Here is an 11062-nt window from a genome sequence, read left to right on the forward strand (position 1 = left end):
CACTTCAGAAAGCCAGATACCTCAAGAGACAACTGATCCTCATTGCCTCCTTCTGACCTCGGCAGGTGTGATTCCCCCTTTTACGGTCTCACTTGAGGCACCTATCCTGGATGCTCGATCCAATTCCGGATCTTTTATCTCATCCGTCTCTGCTTCTACTCCCAAACCTTCAGACCCTGTGTCTGACAGCATGGTATGTCCACTTCTAGTGATTTTGCTTAAGTCCAGGCTAGCCTCACCCATAAAGGATATTATCCTTGCTTCCCAGAGGTCTTCCACTAGGAAGGTTTATACCAGTAAATAGAAGAGATTTTCTATTTGGCAAAGAATAAGAATCTGGACCCTTTTTCAGCTTCTATTCCTGAGATCCTTCTCTTTTTAACTTATCTTTTTTAGGAAGGGGAAAGTTTCTCCATAATCAAGGTTCATAGGTTCATATGTAGGTACTAAGCTATCAGCCCTGGGGCCTATACAAGCCCAGCCAAAAAGGTATCCTGGCTTTTGCCACCCAAGAAAATTATTTTCCTGTGCCACTGTCGAGCAGAGCCACAGAGGTGATTCCCGGGGTGAATTTCCTATTTCCCATCCAATCATCAAGATTTTTCTTGAAGATTGCTAATGAGGAGCTTTGTTTGATATAGATAGGTAGTTTATTCCAGAGTATGGGAAGTCTCTGGGACAGGAATCTACCCTCTGGCATGTTCTGTTTAATGTGGTGACAAGGTTTTCAAATTTTTATCTTAATGATGATTCTTCCTTTTCTTCCCATCTCTGAAAGGCCTTTTTAAAAGGTGTTTTTTGCAACCCCTGTGAAGCATCCATCTCCTCCGTGGGATGTGACACTGGTGCTGCAGGCAATGACAAAACTACCCTTCGAACCGGCATCATCTTGTGATATCAAATTCCTTTCATGGAAGACTGCCTTTTTGGTGGCAGTAACTTCAGCAAAGAGAGTCTTGGAGCTGCAAGCTCCTACAATTAACCCACCCTACTTAATTTTCTATAAGGACAGAGTGTCTCTGAAACCAGATCCATCTTTTATGCCCAAGGTGGCTTCAACAGCTAATCTTAATCAATGCATTCATCTTCCAATATTTTTCCTTAATTATGCCAATAAAGGGGAATATATCCTGCACACCTTGGATGTTCATTATCAACTTCATTTTTATCTACATAGGACTAAGGAATTTAGATGTTCAGACCTGTTATTTGTAGCCTTTTCTATGAATAGAAAGAGCAGAGGAATTTCGAATGTCACTGTCTCCCGCTGGATTTCGCAATTTATTTCCTTCATTTACTCTTCAGAAGGTGCTCCTTTATCTGCACCAGTAAAGGCTCATTCCACAAGAGCAGAGTCTACCTCAACTGCGTTTGCAAATCGTCAATCTTTAGATGACATTTGTACAGTAGCAATGTGGTCTTCTCCTCACACATTCATCTCCCACTATAAGTTTGATTTGGTTTCTAGAGGAAGGGCTTCCTTTGGATCCACGGTTCTTCGGCATGTCCTTCCTTGAGGCCTCCCAAGCTTCAGGTAGCTGGGGACTCTGACCCTAATGTGAGGAATGGTGACTAAGATAACATCAGATTTATAGTTATGTACTTACCATAACTTGGCATCTGTGTTATCTGTAGTCACCATTCGTCACGGTCCCACTCACCAACCCCCTTCCAGAGAGATTAACTGGATTATGGTGGTCCTATTTTGCTGTTAGTTGTTTTTGGGCTGTCTTCTTTCCTTATGCAAACTCGATCTGAGGGGTTAGAGGGCAGCAGAGCATTATGGAAGAGGAGGAGCTTGAGCTAAGCTGTTTGTCTGTGTATGCCGGCTCGGATCCGATATCGGATCCAAGACCCTAATGTGATGAATTGTGACTACAGATAACACAGATGACAAGTTATGGTAAGTACATAACTATAATTTCTGCTCCTTAAAGTAAAGGTATAGCACTCCCACTTCCACCTTCCAAATAATACATTTTTGAAAAAGTATAAGTTGAATAGCGTATTTTGTGCACTCTAACTGTATCTTTGTGTCACACATCTATTTTCTCATCCCCTTTCTAGTGTATTTCCTATATTGTGATCACCAGTTTCCAAACAGGTATTATTATTGTTTTCCAGACAGAAGTTCATCAGATATGGATTTCTTAAAGTCTTTATATCAAAAACCCTACTGATCTTGTTACCAACTGTTTTTTTTTTTTCATTGAAGGTAGCTGCACTCAGAAATTTAACTTTTGTCAACTTGCAGCAACCTCAAACATAATAACAACATGGGTTATGAGGTACAGAGGGCACATTCACCTACAAAGACAGTGGAAAAGTATGCTGTGTATTGATGGGGTATATATTTTGTTGGTTGCTTTGATCCCACAAATGCAAATAAATCTTTTTCTATAAACTGAGCTTCATCCAACAGTCACATAAGGATCTAGAACATTTCATCAAAGGCAACCTGAATGAAAGCAGTACAGTCAAATACACACAACTGAAAATCAACAAAAATGGAACACATTTCACTGAAACAAATCCATCAAAAGGCATAAAACAGAACCATACACTCATTTTTTCACAGTTCTTGCTGGAGGCAACCCCAACACCCCCTACTGAACACAATATACTGTACTTCCTAATCCTAATCCTAACTTTAACCTAATCCTTAACCCGTATCTCTTACTCCTACTCAGATGTCTGCACATATTACAGAAAGATATTTGAAGCAAGTTGAAGGGCATGAAGACAAAGACAGGGGTGCTTAGAATGGGGGGGAGGACTAGATGACAGAAAGGGTGGAGGGAGGTGCTGACTGGAGCTGAGAAGGTTGCAGGAGAGAAACTATTGGGGAAGAAGGAGGACAGAAGGAATATGCAGGGTGGAGATGAAGTCAAAGGCATTCTAGATGCTCAGGGCAGAAAGTAGGAAAGCAGAGGGCCAGATCAAGGGCAAAAGGTCAGAGATGGTAATAAAGCTGAAATGACTGCAGTGACTGATTAGAACAGAATAAGAAATGAAAGAGGGAAATAGAGAGAGAATAACTTAGGCAGCAGCAGTCCAAGAAGCACACAAGAGAAGGGCTGGACAGTGCAGTAAGGTAAGGACAGTAAAGAGAAGATGGAGTCTGGGTGGCGCAGTAAGTGGAAGACCTAGTCTGGAAGGGAGAATGGGGATGAGGACCAAGAGGTCATGAGAGAGTGAGAGAAAAACTAGTTTGGAATTGGACATACTTAAACTGATGACTGGAGACACAATTACTAAGTACATCAGACTGAGGGGACCCTTAAGGAAGGCACCAGAACATACAGTGGGAAGTAATAATGGTCAGCAGATGACAATGAAAGGGAGGCCCTTTGTATCATAGTGTATGTGGATACAAAAGGAGGACATAGACCATAATGTTTTTGGATTTAAACGACCTCTGATGTGACTGATTCTGAGCACATGGAGGGTGTTTTATGCATACTAGAACTTTTGACAGACTAAAAAGTGGAAAGAGCTGTGCTCTGGGCTGGGTTGTTATACAATTTCAGCTTCAGCTAATGTGTTTTTTGTTTGTTTATTGTTTTCTTTTATAAAACTTTGTTGGCTTTTTACACATACTTTTGAATTAAAAATAATCACATCATATACACCCAGTGGCGCCCCAAAAAGAAAGCCCATAAGGCAAGCCAGCACATTACCAAGGACTCTTGTCACAGGGGACTGCATTGTATGATACACAGATACCCCACTCACCAGACCGGACAAGGAGAAGCTAACAATTAGTTGCTAATCTGAAGCCAGGATCCACCAATTTATGTGTGCACTCAAAGTCACTACACCACAGGTAGCAGTATAATTCTGTCATAGTCCACTTGGATATTAACGATCTGAGATGTACTTCCCTAAACTATATGAGGAGAGATATTGCTGATGTCTCTGAATGTGTCTCAGGCAGCTATGTGCCTTTTATTGTGCAGCATTCTACATTCACTAAGGAAGGTACCACAGTACGAACAAAATATAATTGACTTCAATAATTGGTTTAGTTTCTGCTGTCTTTCCAGGGGGATTCAATATTTGTCAGCATGGAAAGACATGGTTAACAAACCGCATTGCTTTGCAAAGGATGTCTCCCCTAGGCTTCCAAATATTAGTTAAAAATTTTTCCACCCTCTTACAGCTTTTTTTAGACAATGCCACATTGACAAACCTACTGACATAGCAAATAAACCCCAAAGAAACCTAAAGGTGTTACTGCTCAATACTAGGAACTTAAACAAGTAACTCCACACCCTACACACTCTTCTTATTCTGGAGAATATAGGCATTTGTGCCGTTATTCAGACATGGTTTAAATCCGCAGAAAATATTCCAGCAGTGCAAGACTTAAGTGCTTTCCACACAATTAGATCATCAGCTGCACAAACTAGGACAAAAGCTGGAGGAGTCTCAGTCTATAATAGCAACAAGCATAACTCTACGTTGGTTAAACTGGATGATGTCATGGAATTTATCCATGTGAAAAACCACCTTAGTCAAAGTCCCATATCATATTCTACCAAGCTATAGGTTACCCTCTATGTCCCTAGAATCCCATAGCTTGTATTTAGACTTACTGGAGACACTCACCATAGAACCAATACCCTATTCATGGAATACTTTTAAATACCCCTACAGATGGTAAACATATACTGCCTCATACTGACAGGCACAATGATTCCTGGACTTTATTAACACACATCCCCTTGACCAGATAATGTACATACCCATCAAAGATTCAAAATTACTGAACCTTGTTCTCACCAACATGGGACAGCACTACAGCACTGCACCCCCCACCATGTCATGTCCTTGGTGAGGTTGGATCACAAAGTTGTCACCTTCGAAAAAAAATCAGCTCAGTAACCCAAGCAAACCCTGTAACAGTAACTATTCCAAAGCAAACTACATCCGAATAAGCAATATTTTGTCAAAATCCAATGCCCCTCCCAACCCTGAGTTCACAGCATCCTATGTGGAATTGTTCACAAAGACCCTATACAACCATGTAAATGGCTGTATAGAGGCTGCTGTACCTACTAGAAGTAAGCCCAAAACAAACTATAAAACAAACCACACTGGTGGAATCCTAGCCTTAATAGGATATATAAAAATGGAAAAAAGATATGGCTAAAATCAGGAAGAGCAACTCCCATAATGATAGGAGCTTTCTAATTAAACTAAATAGGAAACTAAGAGGACAAATTAAGTCAAGAAAGGCCAACTATGAGGTCAAGATAGCCTTACAGACTGAAGACAACCACAAGACCTTCTACAGCTATGTCTGAAAACTCAAATGCAGCATACATCAGTGTGTCAAACTGGAGGGCAGTGGTACCACCCTCACTGAGTAGAGCAATACAAATTCAGCTCAAACTTCACCTCCAATTCCCCCCATCTCCCTCCATGAAATATCTACTAGCAGACTCCCCCAACTATTAACTGGGAGCAGGTCCTTGCAGGATTTGCTAAGGTCAAAAACACAGCTTCAGTGGGTCATACCAGTATCTTAGGATGCCTCTTAAATACCTGGAAACATGACCTACCAGGACCACTTAGGTTCATAGGTTGGTACTAGGCTATTGGCCCTAGGGCCTATACAAGCCTAGCCATAACAATTCCCTGGATATTTCTTCCCACAATATTTACTTCCCTGGACCCCTGTCTAGCAGGGCGACTGACATGATCCCCGGAGTGAATTTCCTATCTCCCATCCAATCGTCAAGGTTTTTTTTGAAGAGGGCCAATGAGGCGCTCTGCTTGACATGTATGGGCAGTCTATTCCAGAGTATGGGGAGTCTCTGGGTCAGGAACCTATCCCTCCAGCATGTTTTGTTAATTGTGATGACAAGGTTTAGATACCTGGAGCGTGGGGCTCTGAGGGATTGGGATTTCTTTAAGTGGAGCATGTCCAACAGCTCAGGATTTGACATGGCCTTGTATGTTAAGCAGAGATCACCTGAGAGTAGATGATATGCCACAGAGTATAGCTGGAGTTTTTTTAGACGGTCAGCAGAGGGCATCTGCTTTAGGCCTGTGATTCTTTTAGTGAGGTATTTCTGCGGCCTTTCCAGCTGTTGCAGATGTCTTGTGAGGTACATACCAAACGGGGCATTGTACTCTATAATGGGTCTAATGAAGGATGAGTACAGTGGGACAATGACTTCCTTTTTTCTGGATGAAAAGCCCTTAGTGATGAGGTGTGCCACATAGAAGGATTTCCTGACTGTTGTGGCGATGTGGTTATTGAAGGTGAGACCACTGTCCACCTGTGTCCCTAAGTCTCTCATCACACTTTCGGTGTTTAGTGTACTGCCACCTATGTGGTAATTCATGGGTACATGGTTTTTCCCAAAGGGGATAACTATACATTTCTTGGCATTAAGCTTGAGCCCTTGGCTCTGTCACCAAGCATCTATTTCCATAAGGCCCATTTTGTAGAATATCCACATCATTTGGGGATTCAATATTGGCTCCCAGTTTGCAGTTATCTGCAAACTTTGTTAGCCAGAATCTCTTAGTGCTGGCCTGTACTTCAGAGATGTAGATGCCAAACAAGAGCGGTCCCAGTACTGAACCCTGAGGTACTCCACTTGTCACTTGTCTGGAGCTGGATTTGGAGTCACTACTTTTACAGTCTGGGTTCTGTCAGTAAGGCAGTTGGCAACCCATCGAGTGACGTAGGGATTTATCCCCAGCTTAGTAAGTTTATCTATGACTTGAGTCACTTTTCAACTATAGCCTTATAACAGGCTTTGTACCATTAGAATGAAGAGCTGCAACAGTTTTATCCACTTCACAAGGGTGGAACATCAACTGATCCCAGAAACTACAGACCTATTAGTCTGACTAGTCCAATATGCAAAGCCATGAAATAAATTATTGTGGAAATGATCAACAAAGACACGTGTAACCTTGAGACACTGAACCTAACTCAGTCTGGCTTTGTCAAGAGAGGATCATGTCTACTAAAATTGATGGACTTCTTTGAGAAGCTTACCAAGGCAATGGATGAGGGGAAAATGGTGCATACCTCCTACCTGGACCTGGCTAATGTGTTTGATACAATACCTCACTCTGGTATAGTTGGCAAATTCACCAAACTGGCATAAACACCTACATAACTTGGTGGATTGCCAGCTGGCTCACAGACAGGACCCAGGAAATCAGAATTGGTGATACCACCTTCACTGAGAGACCAGTCACTAGTGGGGTACCGTAGGGCTGTATGCTGGAACCACTCCTATTTGGCATCTACTTCTCAGAGGTAAAGGCTAACATCAAGGGCCTTTGCCTGACCAAGTTCACAGATGCCTGAAAACTGGTAGCTATCACAGTTTCCCCCATGACACAAATACCTTACAAGAGGGTGGTCTAAGACAGACACATGACTAATGACAAAGTCACAAACTAAAACTCAATAACAAGAAATGCATTATAGTGTCTTTCTGAAAACTACAATCTAGGCTAATTACTCCATTGATAAGACACTCCTAAGAGCTGATCCAGTAGTCAGGGATCTGGGACTATATGTAGACAGTAATCTGGCCTTTGACCAACATGGGGCCAAGGTTGTAAGAAAATCCTTTTATGTCACCCAATTTATAAGTAAGGGCATAGAATGCAGGTCCAAGGGGCACATAGTACCATTTTATTCGGCTCTTATCAGACCCATCACAACTATATAATGTCCCCTTCACCATATACCTCACCAAATATATGCAACTGTTGGAATGCCTGCAAAGATTCCTTAATCCAGGCTATAAACACATTGTCCTATATGGATTGTTTTAATGCCTATCTCTGTACTCTGTCTCCTAAAGGTTACTGAGTGGCAATATATGCTTGGAGTAACAAGGCATCTTCAGATCCAGCTCTAATGGACCTTTTGCATATCCACAAAAGAAGCAGCATTAAAACCACTATATCCTAGGATTTAAATTTTGCTTGTGACATAAATAAGACATGTTAGGGAAACAGACATATGTTTCAGAGGATCCTCATGCTCTAGAACAGGCTCCCCATCCATGTGAAGCAGAGTCCATCCCTAACCCTATTTAAAAATAACCTTGACCAATGAATGAGGAATCAGAAATTCACCCCAGGTCTAACCCCATGTCTGTGACAGATAGAGGCAGACAATAATGCTAAAACTAATATATCCCCCCACATAACCTCCAGAAACTTCCTAAATAATATAACCCCTCCTAATAAAACCCCATGATACATAGGGACACAATTGGGTTGGATTGCACAGCTAGGTTTATAAAGGCCCTGGTGGTGGGTAGCCTAGTATATAACTATGAACCTATGAACCTGTGTGACAGGGAAGCACAGAAAGCTAGTGGATTGTTTGTGAAGAAGGGAAAGAGACATCATCATCAAAAAATAAGGAGTTACCAGCCCTCTGTATAGACAGCTGTCACCATCAAAGTAATGTATGCAGCTCCAGAGACCCCGTTACTTTAAGGATATGGAGAGGACAGAGACATATCAAGAGCTGAACAACAAAAATGATATGTGTATCGCACTTGTCCGATAAAGTAAGACTAAAAGTGCTTAATGTGTATAGCCTTCAAGAAAAAAAGACAACAGAGGAGATAAAACACAAACTTTCATGTACATCAGAGGTATCAGTGAAATCTATATAAATCCAATCTTTCTATAAAAAAGCTGTATCAAGACATTAGAACACAACTTGAGAAGACAGGGTAGGCAGACTAGAGAAGACATAAATATTATTTCACATAAATGATGGTACATGACTGAAATAGCCTACTTAAAAATATAGTCAGAAACAGTATCGCAATTCAAGAATGATGGCAAGACATATAAAGTGTGGACTAAAATAGATATAAACTATTGGTTAAGTAGAAACCGTATCATTTTGAGTAGGTATAGAAATTAAAACACTATGTGAGCCAGGTGATCTTTATCTAAAATATGATTTGTGCTTCTGTTTCAGTTTATTCAACAAGATACTATTTCACTTACATACTTATTACTCCCTACACTTACTTTATGTCGGTTATCATTGAAACTTTTTTGCTTAATGTATTCTTTGTTTTTAATAATTCGGTCTTTTTCTCCTGTTTATTTTTACTTTCACAAATCTCATTTCTTCCAACTTCACTTTTTCTTTAGTCTGCATTTTTCTCATATGTTAATTTACTACAAATGTATTATGGGTGCATAATAGAATATTAAGTACCACTATTTTGGCACTTGCAAATCATAAAATAGACATAAAAATCAAAATGTTATAATGACATTCAATTCTCTGTATAAGCATTAGAAAAGTTAACATACATCATTTTTGCAGGAGACTGTGTCCCTAGACATCCAATCCATAAACATAGCATCTCTGGTGTTGCACAAGTCACACAAACTCAGAGAAAAGGAAAAAAGTATCGAAATAGAAAATCTCACCTTTTCCTATTATTAAAAGTAGCCCAACCTCAGAAACATCATTCAGTGTAATGGTCAATATTACAACGGCAGCATTGCAAGTCCACAAATACTTTTTGTCCACATAAATGGGCATGACAAACTGTACTGCTCCTTTATAGTATATATCCTGTTTACTACATCCTCAGTCTGGTCTGTTATTTATTTATTTATTTATTTATTTGTTGATTGGGAAAGTCTGACTGGGCAGTGCACATTTTCAGCAGAGGCCTGAAGAGAAAAGTTCCATCACAGTACATTTATATTAACAACTGAATTTCAAACAGTTCTCAGAAAAACAACAGTTACATTTCTCATGAAAAAAAACAAGCATGATTACAAGACAGGTATATACAGTTAAGTGTTTACATCAGCAATTAAAAGTCTACACAGTTCTTGTAACTCTAAAATCTTACATAAAGTAAATTAATTGATACTGAAGAAGGGAAAAAGAAGTTTAGTGTTCTCACATTTTAGTAAAGAAAGGTTTGCAAGGGGTTCAAGATACGTAATGAAGTAAGTTATAAAATTATGTAGAAAGGGGGATTTTAGTAATCTGTAGGTTTGTAAAGAGTTCAAGATACGTAATGAAGTAAGTTATAAAATTATGTAGAAGAGTAGATGTTAGTAGAGTACAGCAGGATGCTGGTGTTAGCACATGACAGAGAGCCCATGGTTCAGGATTAGTTCTTTTTAGGTGGTTTGTTCCAAACTGGTGTATCTAGAAGGTTTATAACTTAGGTAGCTATACAGGGGATACATGACAGGGGTAGAGCAGTGGATGAGGACAGTTAGAAAAAGAGAAAGGTGAGAAGTGTTGTTTAAGAGGAGAGTTAAAAGGAATGTATTGATTCAAATGCAGGAGGGAAGTTGTTAGATTTGTAATAATTTATAATGTATATACTGATCAAGCATTAACAAATAATTTACTTGTTGATTTCAGATTTTTTTGCCAATATTGCTTCTTTTTTAGACAGTATGTGTTCTGTGCATAACTGTTTATATTCAGTCATGCATTCTTTATGATAGCATTAGTAATAGCAGTAGTAGTAGTAGCAGCAGTGGTAATAATAACAGTAGCAATAGTAATAGTAGTATTAGTAGCAGTAATAATAGTAGTAGTTGTTGTAGTAGCAGTAGTGGTAATAATAACAGTAGCAATAGTAATAGTAGTATTAGTAGCAGTAATAATAGTAGTAGTAGTAGTAGCAGCAGTGGTAATAATAACAGTAGCAATAGTAATAGTAGTATTAGTAGCAGTAATAATAGTAGTTGTTGTAGTAGCAGTAGTAGAAGCACATGAAACTTAGATCCCACAATCCTAGTCATCCTATGTATAGCACAATACTATGGATTCTTATCAAATTCAAGTTGGAACTGCAATAGACATAAATAAATAGAACATTTTAAACTAATACATGTAAAGGCAACAACTTAGCTAAGGTGGTTAAGGTGCCTCTACAAAGGACCAAACTGACACTTCTATACACAGTACCACAAAAAATGCATAAAACTGAATTCTGCACTGATTAAACAGCCTTACCCAGGATCAGTGTAGTGAGCAGATTGCAGTAGAGCAGGATTTGATAAGAAT

The 11062-nt window shown here is 39.6% G+C and overlaps 1 protein-coding gene across 1 annotated transcript in view; it reads left to right on the plus strand.

The window, feature by feature from the left end:
* The window catches only part of LOC122805315 (putative uncharacterized protein DDB_G0271974), a 131639-nt gene extending 120868 nt beyond the window's left edge, over positions 1-10771 (plus strand). The window contains exon 2 of the mRNA XM_044075402.1: positions 10442-10771. Coding sequence (XP_043931337.1) covers positions 10442-10771 — 330 coding nt within the window. The remainder of the gene's footprint in view (positions 1-10441) is intronic.
* The last annotated feature ends 291 nt before the right edge of the window (positions 10772-11062 follow it).

This window comes from Protopterus annectens, chromosome 6.part1 (genome assembly GCF_019279795.1).
Source record: "Protopterus annectens isolate FY-2018-M chromosome 6.part1, PAN1.0, whole genome shotgun sequence".
Taxonomy (NCBI): domain Eukaryota; kingdom Metazoa; phylum Chordata; order Ceratodontiformes; family Protopteridae; genus Protopterus; species Protopterus annectens.